This window comes from Amblyomma maculatum, chromosome 5, assembly GCF_055883805.1.
Source record: "Amblyomma maculatum isolate TAMU_Amacu chromosome 5, ASM5588380v1, whole genome shotgun sequence".
NCBI lineage: Eukaryota > Metazoa > Arthropoda > Arachnida > Ixodida > Ixodidae > Amblyomma > Amblyomma maculatum.
Genome location: NC_139348.1, coordinates 135,345,636 through 135,367,557, shown reverse-complemented (window position 1 = coordinate 135,367,557; position 21,922 = coordinate 135,345,636). Strand labels below are relative to the sequence as shown.

The 21,922-nt window shown below is 43.5% G+C and overlaps 1 protein-coding gene across 1 annotated transcript; it reads right to left on the bottom strand.

Annotated features, from left to right (window-relative positions):
- Positions 1 to 1,445: 1,445 nt before the first annotated feature.
- Positions 1,446 to 20,910, bottom strand: LOC146189652 (WD repeat domain phosphoinositide-interacting protein 3). Its single transcript, XM_084604415.1, has 10 exons — positions 20,667 to 20,910; positions 20,200 to 20,274; positions 17,553 to 17,654; positions 15,411 to 15,498; positions 13,162 to 13,256; positions 10,772 to 10,962; positions 8,408 to 8,493; positions 6,818 to 6,922; positions 5,087 to 5,208; positions 1,446 to 4,557 (listed from the first exon to the last, which is right to left on the bottom strand). The coding sequence occupies exons 1-10, from the start codon at positions 20,734 to 20,736 to the stop codon at positions 4,445 to 4,447; spliced, it is 1,047 nt and encodes a 348-aa protein (XP_084460541.1). The 5' UTR covers positions 20,737 to 20,910; the 3' UTR covers positions 1,446 to 4,444.
- Between the last annotated feature and the right edge of the window lie 1,012 nt (positions 20,911 to 21,922).

The window sequence follows — 21,922 nt, the reverse complement described above, 5'->3', positions numbered from 1 at the left end:
GCTCACCGTTGCACCGCGTGCGACTGCGTCTCGTTACAATGCATGTACGGCAGAAATAGGCTCCGTAGGTGCGAAAGCGATTTGAATTTAGCGACGGCGGCCTAAGTTTTCGAGGTCAGCTTCCTTGGCTGTCGAATTAGCTAAGCCATCACCACGGCAGACTCACATAGTGTTAAACAGCCACTAAAACTCTCGTGTTGTGCCCCAATAAAAGACCATGCATGCAGGCACTTGCACGTGCAAGCCGAATTTAAACACGTGGCCGCATTCGCTTCAGCAACCGTGCCGTGCACCACAGGCGCTGATGTCTTTTCGAACTGCTCTACGGGGTTTTGCTAAACAGCAGGGATAGAGACCAGAGCCTGCTGTCTGCGCTCAACCAGGAGACTTCTACCATTCCATAATGAATTTCGACGGCAAATGCCAATCAACTCGCACAGAGCTGATCGATAGTGTAAGAGTTTGGCAAATAGGCAGGCACCATTTTATGTCTTCTCGCACGGGCAGCTGGGCGGAGAACGACTCACCGTGCTCTCATGTCGGTGCCTTGACTGCCCGTGGACGTCTACGAAAAGCATGGTCGCATGGTGTTTTGAAGTAAAAGCTTTACTAGTCTTTCACTCCGTTAATGCAGTGGTATTTCATTTCAGGCTCTTCGCGTACTCAGCGACGCTTACCACGCTTTCTCTTATTCAAACGGCAATTATAACCATTGAAACAACGAAACAGCGTTCCTCGAGAAGTTTCAAGACTACATTACTGATGGCAGTGTACGAATATGCAAATGGTGGCGCCACGGGTGCTTCGCTTCTAAGCAATTTTCTGAGCAATAAAAATGTTTTGGTGAAAATAAAATACAATTCATTATCGTGCGACGCTGTCTAGCCAGATTTACGTTTTCTTCATACCTATCTTAAATGGCACCTCCAGGGGCTTTTGCACATCTTCGGTTCATAACTGCATCATATTCTTAGTCGCCTCTTCCCAGTACAAAAAAAAAAAGCATTCTTCAAAGCAAAAAGTATTTTAGGCGAGCGAAAAATGGGAAACTCAAAGTAGGTTAATTTTGGTCAGCCTGCGACATCATTACCGACTACTCTAGACGTAACCTGGACGCTAAGCCGGAGACTGTTACAGCTGGAGTCACTATTTCTCTGAAATGACCAAAAAGAAAATTCTGCAGCAAACAGACCAAATAGACTGCTATGCGACCAGTCTTGAGCCTCACATACCCAAGGTTGTCCATAGAAATCTCCTCGATTGAGGTTATGAAATGGGAAATTTTTCAATTCATTTGCGCTGGCGCAAAATATTGAACCCCTACAAATATTGGCACAAATGACCAGCAAATAAAGGCAAATGTACAATGAAAGTTATGAAATCTGCTGGGATTGAAAAAATACCAGAGTTGCTCTTCAGAGAATTAAAGCTATCACATGACCAGCTAGTGGCACATCTCTTTAATTATCATAATTATCTTTCATTCACTGCACCAACAAGAAGTTATGTGATATTGAAGGAACCGGAAATGAGTGGGGCATAAATTCATAACAATCTGTGGGCACAATCATCAAGGATGACAGCCTGAAGGAAAGCAATTGCATGAATCATGTTTGTTGAAAGATCAGACATTTTTTTGGTAAGGTGTCAAGATCAGATTTTCTGCAAAAAAGTACCTTTAACCTTGTTGGGATAAAAAACCTGCAAAACAATCCTTAATACGCCGTTTTATTCATTACAGCACTTGTACTCTGCAATGTCAATACACATTAAAGAGTCTCTCACATGGTCAAAATTATCCTGAGCCCTTCACTACGGCAACCCTCACAGTCTAGTTTTAACCCCATAAACCATGCCAAATTCTTGGTTATACTATTGCAGTTTCTACATGCCTCACATGATCTAAACGTTTATCTAACATCACAGCAATAATTTGGTTGATGAAACTGAAACAGCACCAAGAATAAATTCAATTATGAATAATTTATTGGTGGTCTAATGTCTAACGCATCACTTAATGATAAGTAAATATGCAAATAAAAATTCGGTATCCTTAATGTTTTTGCACTTCGTGTTTCTCCTTATTTTCTATCCTATGTGTACCATGACATAATGACCCATGAGGTTAAAAGTGGCAAAACAGAGTTCAGCGTAGAAGGATAGGACGATGGCCACACAGTAACTGAAAAAGGGTCGAGGGGGATCCTCAGTACCTGGAAACGCTGGCTTGGCTTGCGAACTAAGGAACAGAGTTCATCACACCAAGGCATGCTCTTTGTCCATAAATATATGTATTTCCTGAAAGTACATGGTAACAAAAGGAACACTTCTTGTGAACATGTTGAAGAAACAGGAACGGAGAAGCCACACAAGGTGCTGTACCACACCACGCATGGGCCACCCATTCGCACGCGCCAGAAAATCCTTCAAATGTACAAAGCGACAAACACAGCATCTGACGCAACGTCATGGTGCATAGGAGAACCCTGGGAGTCCTCCTGCCACACTCAACAAGTCTACAAGACATCAAAAGAACTTGGCCGCACAACCATCAGCATTCAACTATTACTATAAATGGTTAACAAGAGCTGTATGGCATATACGCCTCTGACTCTTTACGAGAAATGGCTCGCTGAACTACTGCTACTGTGATACTCCTAAGAATGGTTCATGGAATTCTGTACTCTTTACGAAAATTAGTACAGAATTACATGAATCATTCTTAGTGGCATCAAAGAGTAGCAGTCGTTCAGCGAGCCATTCAGCCAGTTACTATTTCCAAGCAACAAATCAAAAAAGAAATGGGAGTCAGCCCTTTAACATGCCTGCACAAATAACCATTTCAGTAATGATTCTGTCACATATGCAAGTACATGTCAAATGCCGTTTACATTAGGCTAAGGCTTAACCTCAGTTCAACACAGAAACTGGAATGCCAAATGCTGGGAGGTGTCTACTATTCTCGAGGCTGGTACACTCTGCGAGACAAAACCGTAAGTATGAATCACTGTAAGTCTTTCTCAAGGTGGCAACTACAGGCGAGCAGTGTATGCTATTTCACAATTTGCTTAAGCAGCAACACTGAGGGCTGCATAAAAAAAAATAAAAGGCTTGATCAGAAAGAAGAGAGTCAACGCCTTTTTCCAGCCACTGAAAACCTACATTGGCTGAGAGCAGCCTAATTTTGAATCATCCAAGGCTACACAAGGTAGCTCAGTAACTATTGCTCGCATTTCTAATCTGTTTCGGTACAACTAGCACACTAGAGCTAACATTCCACCTTACAGGACAAAATATAAGCATGAATGAAAGTGATGCTTTTCTTATGGAGCCGCCAGCATAATAGCCACACCAATGAATTCCTGTACACATTTTCACTATGTGCAACATGTTTGTCTTCCTTCAAACTGCAGTACACCAGAAGTGAGAGCCAAATAAAGTGGTGGTAGTCACTATGTTGCCAGTAACAAGCAGAGAGGTGTACAGCATAGCTTTCAAAATTTAAGCTGTCAGGTTGCAGCAGTCAGTAAGCTTGCTCATCCTGCTACAAAAACAAGTTTAGACCAAGGACGAATAAATAGAAGTAAACACAAGAGGCGGGTGCTATTCGGTGCAGCACTCACAACTCACAAAACTAGACCTTCAAAACGAAGTGCGCCATTATTAACTATTATGACTGCCGGAACTGGCTTCAGAACCAGAAGCTCATTTTTCCTTTTGAACTAGGAGAAATGGTAACCCTAGGCTAACCAAGCCCAAAAAGGTGTTGTACTGCAGCAATTTTGACAACTACCACGAGGAAAATGTCGGTAAATCCCCCCCTATGTAAGTGACGCACACTGCACAGAGCTGTGTAGTTAGGAAATGTGGCCTGCAAGGGAAAAACAATTCTCCCTGTCCATAGTAATTCCAGAGCTAGCGATGCTTTCCAGGCACTCGCATGACCATCCATCTACGAGAAGCATCCACGCCACCAGTATGCACATGAGGAAAGGAAGCTAAGGCGAAAACATTTACGCAACAATCAACAGCTTTTCTCACAAACAAACTTAGTCTCTCACAACAGCACCAAAGTCTGTCCTGTTTCAAACAATGCCACAAGCCAGGCAGGCACCAGGAATGCTGCAGTATATATATGGCTTGGTTGAAGCATTGCCCCGTTCAATATGAACAGCGACAGTACTTCTTCTAGAACACTGCAGACACTAAGCTCTGGCAAGCTACCCCACAGACACACACACGCTGAGGCACCATTGTAATACGGGCTTTGCCACAGTGGTGCTATCGCCACAGGTGGTGGTGCACCACCTGAGGGGCAGCTGATGGGCGATGCACCCATGTGGTCAGCTATTGTGGATCACCACACTGTCTTGGCCAGTAGAGCGATGAAACCTCCTCGTCTCTCCGTTAGCGAGTGCATAACGCACTTCTCCACGACGGCGTCCTATGAGCGGCCATTGTCATCCGACATGTCCAGGAACTGCGCGTACACATCTCTCGTGCACTCTCCCTTGGCGTTGAACACGAACTTGTAGTAACTACCGTCACCGCAGATGGCTGCAAAGGGAAAAATGGAATGCTCATTTATGCATTTCATGTTGACCATTATCATTAGAATTACCTACACTGGTAAGTTCCCATATCCGTCCTCAATAATTAACCCTTTACAACAGTTCCTAACGTCAAATCGCACACTCCCGTATTAACTTATTAGGATCATTCGAATCGAACACGTTATGAACTTTTTGAATAACTGCCACGATGCTCGAATAAGGTGTGCCGTAGCATTTTTCTTCGAGGCCTGTTCAAAACAGAGAAGACCCACACTGACGCTGCATATTATCCTGCAGTGTGTGTGGCATGAAGGGTTTAACGCTGCTATGTGGTCCATTCATGTGGCAACGTTCATGATGGTCACGCGTGGCCTCTACACTCCTGCATTCAACTAATGTTGCATACTGGCGAGGTTAATTATCACAAAATGTGTAGCGATCACTTTTACCAAGTGGGCGGAGTACCCACCAATGTCACAAAAAGTGACAACCATTTCACCCATGCACTTTCACGTTTTCTGATGAGCACGTACCAATGACAGAGTTCTGGTCCGACCCAAAGGCGCAAATGCAGTGGGCTCCTCCGGGCACCTGGAACTTCCCAAAGCTCCACTTGGAGCTGAAGTACTTGGGCAGAAAACTCGCCGAAGCCCAGCTGCAAGCAAAGTCAGCAAGTGCTACTGTTCAGCGAAAACTTCAGTCGGCTCACAAGTACAATGACGTACTGCAAATGTGCTTAACTAAAGCTTTCACGCATCCATTCACACTCTGGACAAGAGTGGTCCACTTTTTGCTTGGACTATGTCGGCCAAGAGAAGCAGACAAGGATGAACGTACCACAGCCGTTCTCTCCATTGCTACGAGAGCCATTAGTATGATAACCACCCACTGCACTCGTCCCTACACTGCCACAGGTCACTCGGTCCTCGTCTTTCAAAGACACTCGTAGTGCCTTAGAATGCTGTTCGAAAACTTTCTTCCGCACAGAACTACCATATTTACTCTTATGTAACGTGAGCTTTCTTTTTCAGGATTTTTGACTCTCGAAGTTTACCTTTGCATTATAATCGAATAATGCAATCCGGTTGACGTCGAGCTGTCGCAGAATTTCCGATTTCTTCTACTTAGAATGAGCTTTTCTTTTGAAGCTAGCGTCATACTGTCGTAGGGTGCATTGCGATTATGTGAAATGCAATAACAGGGATAACCGCACTGATCCACTGTGAAAGATGCGGCAAGCTCGGGTAAAGGTGACAACATGATCCTGAGCCTACGAGCTAAAATCTCAACATTTTGACTTTGGATAGTGCGGTTATCCCTGTTATTGCATTTCACATAATCGCAATGCACCCTACACAGTATGACGCTAGCTTCAAAAGAAAAGCTATTCTAGTAGAAGAAATCGGAAATTCTGCGACAGCTCGACGTCAACTAATCTACCATATGTGGGTGGTGGATGCAGCAGGAGGTGATTTTTAAATGTGAGCCTGACTGCAAAGGCATCCGACGCCGTCGCCTGGGAGGACAAGAGCGAAAAGGAAGAATTGGCTTCCGAGAACTTGGCCTCCGACGACGACGAATGAGCATTTTTGATGAGACTGCAAGGGCCACGATGATTATTAAAGGTACTTATTCAAGCACTCATCTCGAGTTACATTCGTGGTTTTATTTTCTCCCATTGGGCAATACGCAAAGTCGCCCCTTTAGTTACATTCGCGGTCGTGTTACATTCACAGTCGCGTTACATTCGAGTAAGTACGGTAACTCTAATTTCAATCACACTACTGGTAAGCAAATGTAGCATACACGAAAGCATGTTAGAACACCACGAGAAACTTGTGTGACTTGGAGGCATAGCCAGCTGACATAGCACCCACTGCGGTTTCACCTGGCACCACAACACATAACTACTGCCGAAAGACAAAATGATGTTGCATACTTGAGAGTTCTGTTATGGGAAGAACTCGGTTCAAGTTAATGAAGGCACGACCTCACAGGTACATCGTAAAATACAGAAACTACTTTCAAAGCTCCGGTTCACATGCATTCCTATGGGCTGTAACCACAGTCGCTGTTATCTCTGACCGGCAACAGCAGCGCCGCAGCATCTTGCTTACATCCCAGATTGGCGCTTTGTCTATAGCCGAGTATGGGGCATTACACAGCACGGTATAAAAATTGTCACTTTTTGAGATTTTATTAAACGGCCATTACCTGACCGAAAGAAGAAACGAACATGAAGCAAAGCAAAAAGAGAGAATCACCTTGACTGCTTGTTTCTCCTGGTCGAATCTTCAACGGCAAAAATGTGCACAGTGCCATGGTCACTTGAGACGCACATCAGTGAGGAATCCAAGTTGAAGTTGATGCTGCGGTGAAAAGAAAATGCAGGGGGGGGGGGTAATTTGATCGACAGTAAGATGGGAATGCAACAACATTCCCAGCAACACCACCAAAACATTTTTCTCTCACTGCAACCATACATGCTCTCTGTTACTGTGCTGCTTCCGATATTCTTTGGATGGCGACATACTTCCTTGGTAATTCCTAGTTACTTTGATTGAACGCTGTGGAAGCACCGGGGAGCGAGTCTGCACTCCCTGCAGCTGTCGAGACATTTATGGTAGGTCGTTGATCCATCCCAGCAACTTTGGACTGTGCTTCAGTTTCAAATTTTAGCACCATGGTCACGCCACATTGTATGTAGTTGCTACATGCTTTTATGATTGCAGCGTGACGTGCTCATTTTAATAATTTTGGGAGGGGGAGGGGTCCTTATAGTAGGCCGTGAATCCAAGGGTTGTTCTTCTCATACAGTAGATACATGTGGTTCTTACTCTGGTCCCTTTCCAAGCTGATACACAGAGCTGTCTATACTACATGTCTACTCGCAATCAAGTACAGCTGCCAACTGCTATTGAGCTCGCCCTCGTGCTTGGCCATGTCACATGTAAACTCCACCATGCCGCATGGTCTCACGGTATCACACACACCGAGTGACATGTCCCCTGCCACCTGCCAGAGCACCTGTCAACATGGCCACATCACATGACCTTGTGATGTCACTGAACTCTTGACTAATCAGTGACTTTTGTGAATGATAAAAGGCAAAATCACATAATGTGAAATATAATGCTAGTGTATTAAAATAAAAACAATATACCAGCTCCAAAGCATAAAAAAACTACTGGCCTCACCACAGTAGGGTTCAAATTCTGCACTAAGTGGTTAAGTTTGGTTTGTGACTGTCTACGAGGGACACAGTAGTGGAGGGCTTCGGGAAATGCAATTACTTGGTGTTTTTTTAACATTCACTGACATCACACACTCTGTGGGTGCCTTGTTTTTCGCCTCCATTGAAAAGTGGTCGCAGCGATAAGAATTCATCCCACTTCCTTTGGCGCCGTAACAAACGAGCCAACCACAGCGGAGCTGCACTAAGCGAGTTTCCCATTTTACACTCAGTCTTAACATTTATGCTCCCTTATGAAAATTCGCAGTCATTTCAAAAAAACTCATTGCCAAAGCACGCTTGAATAGGGCATGGCTAGATTTGCCACTCTCCACACCACCCACCACATAAAGAGGCCATGTGACCCATTATACAGTTTATTGGATTGAGATGAAAAAAAAATTCCTTAATACAATTTACGATGGGACGCAGCAAATAAAATTGTCAATCTGATCAAAATTTTCTATTCAACTTCAATAACAAGCATTAACAAGACACCTCGAAGTGGGTAAGTGATAAGACAGTGTGCTGCAATACTGCAATGGTTACGCCGAGCGAACTAGGTGTTCGGTCAGCCAGGCTGTACGCAAGAGAGACACAAGCAATTCACAAGGGCACTTACCAGTAGATGCTGGCAGTGTTGGCACCACGACGCAGCTCATTCACCAGGTTCCCCGTGGTTGTGTCAAACACCCGGATTAGTGTGCCCTGCATGACGCACACGTTGACGAATGCACGGCTTACACAAAGCCAGCCGACTGAATGAGGCGAATAGGATAAGGCAGGAGACATTCCCAGGCACTTAAATATGCCTCCTATGTGCGCCACCTGCCTCGACGGTGCTCCAGTTTTCACTAAAACATCGCATACACCTTTCCTCGAAGAACAGCACACAGGAAAAGAACCAAAGAGCAACGCGCCCCGCTGAGACGCTAGTCTAGTCCACATAAAATAAATCGCTTCTGATGGGATACCCACCAAAGCAGAAATCAAGAGGGCAGAAGAAAATGCAAAGCCAAGCAAAGGCACATAACTTTAAGAGATGCAGCAACACCCAGTATGCTACTAAATGCCATCTACTTACTGCCAAGCCCCATCTCAGCGTGACACCCCAAAACCATTGCCCAGTTAGGAAGAGGCAACTTCCTGCTAAATTAGTGCTGTAAAAGCCTGCCAGAAAGAGCGGAAGGTGTTCAGAACATTTTCTTTCTGAACAATGGAAGTAGAGATGAATTTTTCAATTGGGCATTTTGTTGTTTACAAATTGCTTAAGACATGATAACATATGAATCCACACATCGAATTCATGTACTCTTTCTTCGTTTTAGCTTTGCCAGCCAGCTAGAGGGAGGGCAATATGACTTTAAAGTTTCGTTCACGTCCAGTGAAACATTGTAAAAACCATGACGTTAGAGCAGCTACACTTGTTGGCAATCTGAATCTTGGAACAGGCTGGAGTAAGTGTTGCGGTGCATTAATGTGTACAACTGATTTTTTTTCTTACAGTTACACTTTATTCTTTGTATTCTGCTTGTTACGACGTTACAAGTTTCTTTGCTCTTGTTTACGTTACTGCTTTGTTAGTAATTTTTTTTCCCCCGACGTTACATACCATTTATATTCTTTATGTTAAGTTCTACTGCCCCCTCCTCCTTTGTAATACCCCCATAAAAAAGTCCTTTTGTGTAACTGAATAAACACGTTTTATACCCCCATAATAAAGGCCTTTTGTGTAACTGAATAAACACGTATTAAATAAAATATTATTACCATTAGCCAGCATACATCTTTGTTTTTGAACTCTGCTTCTGCCTTGCAGAGATTTGCCTTGCAAATCACATACAAGGTTCAGCAGCTCTGGAAAAATTTCATATGTATTCAATATGGACTAATAAAGACATATTCTTGCCCTTATCGTACATGACTTAAACGCGACTTTTACATCACAGGCTGCTATCTCACATGTCAATGATCACTGAAACAACTTATCCCAAACAGCATGAGCACAATACCAACAAGGCTACCAAACATAGCATAGGTGGAACTCGCGAGGAAATCAGGCCACCAAAAGCAATTACTAAACTGAGCTGCAGAAGAGAAGGAATTTCCTGACCAATGTGTTCAGGAAAGACTCTCCACAGATTCTCCCATGAGGTTGCAAAATGTTTGTCATACAAAATTCTGTATCATTCAAAACTGCATCAAACAAAATCCACACGCAGAAGCATGAGAAATGCATTTACAAAGATCTATTTATTATGTGCAGGCCACTCACCATCACCCAGTGCGTACAGTGCAACTGTTAACACGGTGCTCATGCTGTTTGGAATAAATTGTTTCACCAACCGTTGTCGTATGAGAGAGAGAGGAGTGAAATGCTAATGGTGAAAAAATGCCAGCATCCAGGAGTTCCAACTTTATTGTTCCAGCAGAGTGGCTAGTGCTGTTCTGAGTTGGAGACATGCAGACCAAAAGATTGAGGGTTCGGATGCACCTCAAATGGCCTTTTATCCGTAACGGCGTAAAAAAAATGTTCAGAAAGTCCAAAGGAATTCTACAAATTTGTATCATCCCGAGTAACTTAACCACGTTCCTGTCATTGAGACTGTACTGTACATAGCTTTCTAGTACCTCCGACGTTCTAGTAAGGCTCTTCTTAGTTAAGGATATTTTTTTGTTTCTGCAACTATGTGGCTACACTCAGGTGATCGCTAGTGAATTATTATTCAATTTATTTAAGGAATTCTCGAAAGTGGTGATTTTAGTAACTCTGCATTAGATGTAATGGACGCATACGGATCAATTTTCCACATCACCTACGTCCACCACAACTGTTAGACGTGACTCCCATCTGCTGTTCCACGGCCTTTCAAGCACAAAGGCTCCCACGGGGCAGCGTGCATCACCAACCAAATGGTGTCACAAAGTGTGACCGTGACAGGCTTTGTTCGTGGGAGCCACGGAATAAAGCACCGAAATAAGGCACCTTTTCGGAGGCTGTGGCGAGCCGCGTGCCACTCAGGTTGAGTGCAATGCAACTGAGTGGCGCCTCGTGAGCTTCAATGTCCAGCGGTGCCTTCTCTGTCTGGCCCAGGTCCACAATCTGCACGTGGCCCGCGTGGCGCCCAGGGAACGCCAGCAGGCTGTTATTGCTGTTCGGACAGAGCACGCAGAGACCTGCAAAAAATTACAACACAAGATCAGCCTCTGGTGGTATGGGGTGTTTAACTTCCCTGAAGCTCTATCAGGATAGGCGGAGCGCAGTACGGTAAAAGCACGTTAATTCGAAATTCAAAGAACCGGAAAAACGTTCGCTTTATCGAATCACCCTTAAAAAAAAAATGAAGCGGCAGTTTATCTTGGCTAAGCATGAATACACATGCAGAAGCATTATTTAGCACTCGTTTAGCTAAGTTTTGCTTCGTTTAGCTTTGCTTTGCCACATCTTGCCACATTCAAATTAAGTATTTAATGGGTGCTTTAGCCTTTTATTAGGATGAAGAAGGCCTAATTAGAGTCCATTAGTGCAATTCTGACAAAGGAGACGAAGACGACGACGTCCAAAGCGCAACATGGAGTAGGTCTAATTAGAGTCCTTTAGTGCAACTCTGACAAAGGAAACGAAGAAGACGACGTCCAAAGCGCAGCATGAAAGACTGGCACCTTAGTAGGCCTCACAAACAGCCTCAGAAAAATCCAAGAATACATGTAGCAATGCTTCTGCATTAGGACTGTGAAGAACCACTTTCATCACAGTAATTTTTATTCGTTGAAAGATCAAACTGGTTGCCAATGATTGAGACACGAACACCGTGACAGTTAATAGAACTGTTCCGTAACATTAAGTGTTCCCATGACATCCTCCATGGTGCGATGAAAAAGGGGTGGAACCCCGTTACAAGCGGCTGCCGCTGCATCATGGGCGAGGAGGCTTCCCCACGACTGAACGGCATATGACGAGCATGCTGTACCAATGCTACGGAATAAACACGCAGGCGGAAATCGGAGAAAAGTGCAGCAGTGCCAATCAACATCCGAAAAATATGCGCTATTGGGCCAATGCCGATGCATGGCTAATAACTGCCATCATCGCAGACTGCCCTGAAGCTCAAAAAAAAAAAAAAAGAAACTGAAACTGCGCGGTCTGACTATTATCGCAGGCAGGGCAGTCCATTGTTCTTCATCATGTGCGCAACTATGGGTTGCATGGGCGACTCTGGAGTCACGCGGCTAAGGTTTGGGCAGGGTTAATTTGAAGAACTCTTTCCACGTCATTCATACCTGGACGCAACCTCACTTCTGAAGCCCATTCGAATTAACCAGTGCAAGACCTGTAGTATCCGAATTACTGGGTGTCTGGGGCCACAAAGTTACAAGAGCGGCGGCAGAGACAGTGCTGCCAGTTAACGGGGGTCAAAACGAGCTTTCATTGAAGTCGGTGACTGCAGGTTAATATTGATCAGCCGGGTTTACTTAACCCACACTGAGACTGCACAGCACAGCATAGATTTGAACCTACAGCCTAGGAAGGAGTCCCAAGTCAAACACCACAGCCGCTGAATAGCTGTGGCTGATGCCTCAACCTCTGGCAACTTTGTTAAAAATTTAGCAGTCTAGCAATGCACAAGTGTAATGATGTTTACTGCTAGTTTTTCATGACCAATATTGCTTTGGATGACCACTGGTCAAAGAATCAGGGCGAGTAAAATTGACCATTTTCGTATTTCCCCTTTTTTTCCACTGGGTGAATTGCTGTCATCCCCTGTATTTCATTTTCATTACTGGCGCAAGTCCAAAGATAGGGGGGCATGGCAATCCTTTGGGCAATCGAAAAAGGCAGAAAATACCAAAATGAAATTCAATCAGTACATTATAGCAGCTCAGATATGGCTGTAACTTAGGTATTACAGTTGGCCTGCCACCATTTCCTAACAAATTTCCAGCTTGGTGTCATAAACGATAAAAAATCCGGATGCTACTTGCAGCATCAGTTGGCCCATGTTTTTTTACATATAGCAAGGTGATCTGGAAAAAAAATATGCAGTCTACTGTGCACATTGTTCACTCAAAACAAAGCGGGAAACTAAGCTGCAGAAACAGAGAGCCACTGCTGAAAACTGCGAGATAAGAACAGTGTGATCCCCAGAGAATCCATGCCTAATGGCTTTCCATGCACCAGCAAGCAATTCGAGCCGGCTCCGATGAAAAGATACAACCATTATTTGAAATAAATATGATAACACCACAAACCCATCTAACACAAAAGGAGAGATATAATACGTCTGTGTCAGAACGGAATTAAGAGCAAAGGAAAAGCGTTTTCCTTTACTCTTAATAAATGCCAGTCGCAAAAGCCAGCTCATGCAAATGCATTACCTTTTTCATTTGGGCAAGTCTCGAAGACGTGCAACTGCTGTGGGTTTTGGGTGAAAGTGTACACCTTGATCACAGACTCCAGCACAACGACAATCCTGGCAAGGATAAAGAGCACACCAATACACACGCATCAGTCTGGGTGCCAACAAGTTTAGTAGTAGTTTAGTGAATAAGTATAGTAGACCAAAAAGAAAGAAAAAACAAGACAAGAAAAAAAAAATCCACACCAATACACAAGCATCAGTCTGGATGCCAACAAATTTAGCAAAAATGCGGACAAAAAGAAAAAACAGGACACGAAAAAAAAAACCCACCCTGCCAATTACCTTACCTATTGCCACAGGATTACCTCAAGCTGGGAAAAAGTGCTTTAGTACCTAATTATAATGGCGTGCTGACAGCGATCCTTCTGAAAATGTCCCGGGCACAAGCAAGGTGACACATTTACAAATGTCAGTGACTATAACACCTACTAGCTTATTTTGACAAAAGTTAAAACAATCACCTTTTTTTTTTTGTATTCATGACAAAATCATAAAGCCAGGATTAGCAATAGAGTTCTTGCTTAAAACAGGAGTAAAGCAAAAACTTAGAAGAAAGTTTGGTTTGGTTTTAAAGTGAGGGACGCCACAGTGAAGGGTTCCTGACCACTTTGACCAACTGGGGTTCTTTAATGTGCGCTAATAATTACACACTAAATGGGTGCCTTGCTTTACACCTCTATCAAAAGACAGGTGATTAAACCCGCGACCTTGGAACGGGCAGTCAAGTGCCAAAACCAAACGGCCACCGCGGTAGGGAAATGCTTACACTGGCAGTAAGCTAACACACTTGTGAAGACCTCTGCAATTTTTGTAGGCATCTTTCTGGACTGCCAATTTAGTTGAATAAGTTTAGTAGTAAATTAGGAACAGTGGTCTTCGCTGTCTCTAGCACACGCAAATTAGTGACTGATGAAAAGGCGCTGTATCTGTCATCATGACAGAGACCGCACCATGTCACCCTTAAGTCTTAATGAAAACTGACAAGACATGTCTAAGATGGTGGTGAAACTTTTCGAATAAAAGTTTTCTTGCTATTGACAACAGTCCGCCATCTATGACAGTTTTTTAAGTACATTTTGTAGCGAAAGCTACACTGCAGTAGGTTTTCAAGCCGTCGGCGTGGCACCGTGAAAAAGAAGAAGAGAAAAAAGAAAAATAAGGAAAGAAGAAGAAAAAGAAGAAATAGTAAAAGAAGAAAAAATAAGAAGAAAATAAGAAGAAAATAAGAAGGAAAAGAAGAAAAAGATGAAGAGGAAGAAGAAGATAGATAACTCAGTAGTTGGTAGAGGCAAATGACAACAGCGAGTTGCTAGGACAGAATGTTCGTTCAAACGCTGTGATGGCGGTGTGCCTCGGAGTTCGACGTAGAGATGATGTCATACCACTAGAAGTCTTCTACACCCGAATGAGAATGGTCAACGACGAGAGGCAAGAGGTGCTCATACGTGAAGTGATTCCCCTATGGCATAAATAAAGCTGAAACCATAGAATAAACTACTATGTGCAAAAGCCACGTCTTTACATTGAAGCTGAACCTAAGCGTAGCCATGCTGATTGCTTTTGCATGACTCCAGGTTTAACTACAAGCTAAACCACAGCTAATTTTTTCATTTTGTAAGCACTATAGATTAAAACACCGTTAGCATATTTTTCCAGACTTAAGAAGTGCGAGAAAAATTTTACTTCAAGGAACAGTAAACAAACATTATTTTTGTTAATATTAGGACAGGGTACCATACCATGAAATGTCACATAGTCACCCTGCTTAACAACTAATAAGCTCTATGCCAAGCAGAAGCTTTTTCACAATTTCACTTTAATGGCGCTGGACTCCAGAAACACTGAAGTTACCCAGCGATAGACTTTCTCAGATGTTCACCACAGACTACAACTCAAGCCAGGCTTGTCTAGCTGCTACTGAACACTTCTTGTACAATTCCCTCGAGCCGGATATGAGAAAAAGCGAGTCCTCAGGTACACTCCAGGGAGAACTTTTAATTCGCTAAGGTCCTGCAACCAACCACAGTGTATCTGAGAAGGCAGTGTACTGGTTGAGAATACATGAAAATTGCAAAATATCAACACAGACACACTGCACGGTGTTCCATGCATCCAGTTCACTGACCGGCATGATCGCATACAATAGATGAAGGGTTGTCAGGTGTGCACCTGAGCAACAAAAAATGCGGTAAAGACAAGAATCACCTGTCTCGCCGCAGCTTGACCGCCTTTACGTCACTAGTGAACTCCAGCTCAATGACGTGCAGCTTCTTGAGGTCATCCCACACCATTACTGCAGTAAGAACAGAAAACTGCTAATGTCAAGGGCCAACTTGGCTCGCCAGTCTGCGCGCTCATAATGTAGTAGACTAGAGCCAGCGTCTTAACAAGTCTGCTGATTTCCAATGGCAGCTTTAAAGAAAATATAAATGGAGGTAACAGTTAGCTGCTCACACTGGCAAATTTGAAGCTCTAACACAGTCTTCAATTAGGATGAAGAGAGTCTCCTTCGGAGAAAAGAAAACAATGAAATCACAAAAAACACTCATTAAGACCTTGGCTAACACACCTAGCATGAACTTATAACTTGGCAAAGATAAAGAAAGAAGAGCTGTCAAACTGCCTGGCATCAGGTTTACTTCTGGTACAGGTGGTATTTAGGCCACTGTCCAGCCATTCCGCGTTTGAAACTGAATTTGCATCCAAAGTCGCGATGAAGCCCGTGTAAACAGAAAAGAAAGTGTGGGCAAGAAAACCTCCGCTCTGTAAGATAACAGCCATACAGCTAAAAAAACAAAAAAAAAAAGAAAGAAAGGAAGAAAGAAAGAAAGAACTGAAACATATATTTCTGAATTACTGACTTTTATAATAGCTGAAAACTTAGCTGCTCTGAATGCCCTCAAGGCGATTCGTACAATGATTGAGCCAGCGACTAAAGAAACAAGCAGACTAATAAATGAGGTGAAAGTCATCCACACTGGCAAGTATGATCGGCGAACCAGGTCTGACAAGATCTGCTGGGGAGGCTATGAGAGGGAGAAAATCAGGCCAACTTGCCCAGCAACAATCCTGAATGAGACACTATATATAAGATACATTTCCCGAAAAGCCATCTGAAATCTGCGAACACCTTTCTTTCTTAACAAATGAAAAGGTTTTTTGATCAAGTTGCAGTGCGTCAGACACGCTTACTTCAACTCTATATCCAACCCCTCACCTCACCACAATCAGGATCAGAAGAAAATAAGCTTCAACCTGCTGCAGCTTGTTCCCAACCAATATGCATTCGCAGGAGAAAACAATGGCTTTATGAACTGCTTATCTGCACAATACTAACCAGTCTGCGTAAATTAGTCTCTTAAACAGGCGAAAATTAATCACTGTGCTGTTCTTATCTCACTGATACGGATGTTTTCCCGACTAAGTCCATTACTATAAATTGTTAAGCAAAGGTTGTGCTATTTATTAAAAAACACACTGGCAAGGCAAATTTCTACTTTGATAGAAAGCTCAGGTTAATGTTACATTTATAGAAATCACAAAGCCAAAGAAATTGCACTCTCTTTCCATCCTTGAAGTAAGACAAAAGGAATACAGAAAGAAACAGCAACGTGCACCCCAAACAAAAAGCAAAGCATTGAAGGGCATAAAGCATGCGAGTTAATATTTTATGACACACTGCAAATACTCAATAATTTGTACAAATTATTGAGAATCAAACTGATAAGAACCAGTTCAAGAACTGCTCAGGGCCCTTGACAGAGAAATAAGAATTCACGTGGAATGAAAATAAGAAAAAGAAGTAAAATCAAAAGGGCCCTTTTGATTTCACTTCCATTTTTTATTTTCATCCCCCGGGTAAAAACTGGAAAACCATTCTGAAAAAGAAATAAATCTGAAATGCACTAGAGGCAAATGTGTTTCAAGCCTGGCTCAGCATAAACAATTTCAAGATGCCCAATACCACTTTGCTATGACCAGCGTGAGCCTCGGGTGCCATAATGACTGTACAAGATTCAAGCGATTCTGACTCACTGCCTTTGAAACTGATGAAAAGCAGCCCTCCTAAATTACAATGATGAGATAAGTGGAGAAAAAAAATTTCATGCACACGTATCAAAAGAGGGGTAAAACATGTTCAGTTACCCTGAAATACAATCAATAAGCACCAAATATGCCCCAGCTGAGAACTACTCCAAAGCAAGTTCATTTAATTACCCTATCACAGTCACAAAGTGACATGACGAAAAACAATGCAGCGAGCTGAAAATGAGAGTAATTTACTGCGCAGCTGGAGCTGCAGCTGAGCTCCCGCAATCACAGCGCAAGGAAGTCATGCACACTAACCTTTGTTCGGAGGATACCGAGGCTTCTTCCCACCTCCAACCAGAGCAAGGTAGTTGCAACGAAACAGCATCTCCACCATGCCAATTCCGCCATCTGCAAAGTCTATTGGGCCAACACAATTCCAAATAAATCAACAAGAAGTTGGCAAGAGCCCTATGTGCAAGCAGGCTCACGAAGAGCACAATACAGTCAAAGCCAAATGAAATGAGGCCAGCCACACTGTGAGCCCAACCTGAGATAGCTACATTTTTGCACACTATGTCTGGTTCAAACTGACTTTGCTGGTCACATGCCCTGGTATGCATGTCAGTATGGCAGGTATGTCGAGTTTCACGTCTCAAAGCGGCTCAGACTACGAAGAATGCTGTAGTGGAGGACTCCGGACTAATTTCGATCACCTGGGGCTCTTGACCGCGCGCTGACATCGTACAGTATACAAGTGCCTTGTGTTTCGCCTCAATCGAAATGTGACCGCACAATCTATGCTGTTCAAGTAGTCAAGCACTGCAGTGGTCGCATTTCACAATCATGCTAATGTGTATTTACAATAACGGAAAAAGTTATATGGGAGAACAACTATACTCCGAAACTTCCTTCTGCATACATGCAGCCAAGGTTAAAGGGACAGATTACTAACAGTGTTACTACACCAGATAGTTCAGGCATATCTGGCCTCAGTTAAGATTTCAGTTTCAGTTCCACCTTTACGTTGAATTAATAGTTTTCAAGCCGCAAATTACGCTAAAAGGTATTACGCCATAAGGCATCTGTGAGCATAAATTTGCAACTAAGCAATAGTCCAAACGGCATTATGTTGTCAAATCAAGGCATTGCGTAAGCATACAGGAATTGGCAGGCTTGGGAGACATGCCAGGTGATGTAGTCACTGGAAGGTGCACGGTGATGTATTCATAGCTTTGAAAATTCTGTTAAGGCATATACACAGCAAGGTCTACTAAATTTAGGGAGAGACTATTCTCTGCTGCGGAGTAAGCATGCGCATTTTGGTTCTGCAGCTTGTGCCGCATCGCCACTGAAAGTTGCTCCCAAGTACAGCATAGACTTCAAGCCAAAACTAACCACTGACACCATTCAATAAGCATTCATCACATGCACCCCAACAAATTGCCCACACTGTTCTACCGTGGTTGCAGGTGGCATTGGTGAACAGACTTTCTTCGGAATGCTGGCCCTCAACTAACAAACACATACTAGTAAGCACTGTATGCATAACAGGACGCATAAGAGGAGAAATGGTGAAGGCAACGAAAAATATGCTCAGGGGTATTTGGACAATGTTGCATCTTTGAGTACAAGCACTGGCAAAAAAAACTCCAAACGAATACGGGCCTAACAAAAAATTTCAAAGAGGCTTCAAGTTATTAGAACAAATTTTGTATTTCCTTAGTGCAAAGTAATTTATCAGTACGAATGCGTAATTTAGATGCAGAAATATATTATGTTGTTTCAGTGCACCTTCCTATCATTTGAGATAAGAGTGATTTTTCCTGTTTGCATATAGAGAGCACAGAAACATGTAATATTTTTTCTACTACTTAAATAGTATTGTACTTGTTTTATGGAGTATAACACGTTTTCGCAGCCTGTAAGAGCCTTTTGGGAGTCTACTGGACACGAGTTTTTTACTATACAAAGGTCACACTGAAATTATGTATATGCAGAAAACCTGTGCACAGCAAACGGTAAAAAATCTGAGCAACCCGTGCAGAAAGCTTAAATACCTAGTTCCTCGTAATAGTACAACGGTGTGTTTGAAACACACATGCACTCAGTCACAGCTTTTCTTGTCTCATCGTTTGGGAACGGTTGTCCATGATGTCCGTACCGCGGTACTTGACGGAAAGCAGATAGATGTCACAATGATAGCAGCAGGCAACCTATTTTTACTCAGCTTCTGGCTTCTGTTATCTGTGCTATATTGTCTGATAGCACACAGACACACTAAGAGACTGACCACTTACACACATACTTTCGATTCTGAATTGCAGCAAAACATTCCAGTCAAGTTTCACCCCCCTTCACACAATGAGTGGAACACTGCAAAGGCGAGGTTTCAGCAAATTAATCCAATATGTGCGATAACTAGAAAAGTTTGGAGATTAAACATAGTTATGTGCAAGCAACCCTTCCATCACGTTTTTTTTTTCTTTAACTTTTCAGTGAGGATTTGACAGAACTAAACCATGAATGAAAGTACTGGACCATGAAAAGAAAACAAAAATGTTCATGTGTGCTGAGCGATTATTACCCTAACTCAGTGCCCAATAGCGACAAATGTGACAACTCTGTGATCGCATTTTTAAATCTGGATGCTATACTACCATTTCCTTTCTTTATGTAGTCCTTTCCACACTGCCAATGTTATTTGTTGTGTCGTTCTTTCCCCAAGTGATATGAGTACAGTGCCAAATAACATGTGAAAATCAAAGCAATCACAAAAAAACTGGCTCGGCTGCTGAAGCACTGCAGACAGCAGTCGATATGACAAGCATCGAGTTGTTACATGTTTTGCTTAATTAAACAACGCCCTCGCTTTGGCACTGCCTGCGTGGCCGACGATTAACTTAAAGATGAAGAACGGGCCACCTGATTGAATGAAGCTACGGGAAGAGTGTAGATGCCTTACCTTGTTTTTCCTTTTCTTTGAGTGGATCGCAGTTGTACACCCTGAATCCGTTTTCCATGCCGCACGCGAAGCATCCTGTTAACGGCGTGAACAGCCAGGAAGAGGAGTTAACACTCAAAAAGACGAAAATAGAAGCAAGACGCTGTTACGACATCACCACGGCTGAAATTTGCTTCAAGAGATTAAAGAGCGCTGACCTCTTTTTCCAAGCAACGCAACAATGCGTTTTCGAACAGAGACGCGCCGATGTCAAAGCCGCTCAGTGTGTCAAGCTATGCATGAAACGCGGACGACTGTTCCCAGTGAACACACGCACTCATGGGGTAGCTATTAGGCGCCACTAATTAGGGAGCTGATGACACAGTGACAACGGTGACAGTTACGACGCGAACAAAACAAGAGAACAATAAACGGAGCACGCAGTGGACGGGCGGACGCCTGCGATGCAGGTTTTTGACGCCGCTCACCTTGGTCCTGGTTGAAGCCGGCGAATAAGAGACCATTTCCGTAACGATTACCTGGCCAGAGGTTCATCATTGCGATACTATCACGAAGCAAACAATGTCAGTTATGCCGTCCGAGCAGCTGAGGACCACGATTTCCAGGCTCAACCACCACAACCACATCCATCACAAAAACGAAAACAAAACACAGACACCATACGCAGCACTAGTTTCGTACTCTTGTTTGCTGGCGAACGTAAGTTTTAATTGTACCTTACACTCGTATTGCATAAGTTATTAGTTTCAGTAGAATATTAGAACAGTGTGAAAAATTGATATAACTTGTTTGACAACGCCGTGAAACGTTGCCTGCGCTGACTTTGGCTAGAACTAGGATGCCGCAATCCAATTCAAGCCTCTTTAGGCCAACTTTTCTTGCAACTTTCGGAAGCGGTTTAATTTTCTGACGGATTGTGTTTATCATCTCCCTTGTAAAGTGTACTAGACCTTGTAATACACTATGCTTTGGGACCTCTTAATGAAAAAGTATCTTTCCTCCTCTTCCTTGATGGTTATCGAAGAGGCGTCCGTGTGCTGTGCGATGTCAGCGCTGTTGTTGTTGTTGTGGCTGTAGGAAGAAGGAAAAGAAAATGCACGGGCCTGCTACTGGCTCTGTAGCTGAGCCACCTCCGCTGCCTCGTGCAGATAGAAGAGAATATAGATAAGAAAGAAAAGGAAGAGGGAAAGAAAGACGCGCGCCGCAACAACAGCCGTCGTCCACCACCAGCGGTGGCGTGTGCAATGACGGCCTAGAACAGATAAAAATTCGGTGCCAGGCTAGCCCCCGCCGCAAGCAGCGGTGGCCTACCTGTACCAGCCCCATCAGGGGAGACTTCCGAATACTTGTTAAAGATCACCAGGTGGTCCAAATTACTCCGTAGCCCTCCACTACGGCTCCTCTTTCTCCCTTTCCACTTTCACTCCCACCTTCCTCCCTTTCCTTACGGCGCGGTTGAGGTGTCCACAGCAAACCAGTGAGAGAGAGTTACCGCGCCTTTCCCTTCCTATAAATCAGTCAATCCGTGTGCTGTCAGTGCGCTTTAATGATCCCCAGGTGGTCGAAAGTTCTCCGTAGCCCTCCACTACGGCTCCTCTTTCGCTCTTTCCGCTTTCACTCCCACCTTCCTCCCTTTCCTTATGGCGTGGTTGAGGTGTCCACAGAAAACAAGTGAGACAGTACCGCGTCTTTCCATTCTTAGCCCCTACCGACTATCGTTAAT

Coding starts and splice junctions, on each gene's coding strand:
- LOC146189652 (XM_084604415.1), bottom strand. CDS start 20,736: ATGATGAACCTCTGGCCAGGTAATCGTTACGGAAATGGTCTCTTATTC. Junction 10,963..13,161: donor GACTTGCCCAAATGAAAAAG/GTAATGCATTTG, acceptor AATTTTTTGCAG/GTCTCTGCGTGCTCTGTCCG. Junction 8,494..10,771: donor TCGCCACAGCCTCCGAAAAG/GTGCCTTATTTC, acceptor TGCGTCATGCAG/GGCACACTAATCCGGGTGTT.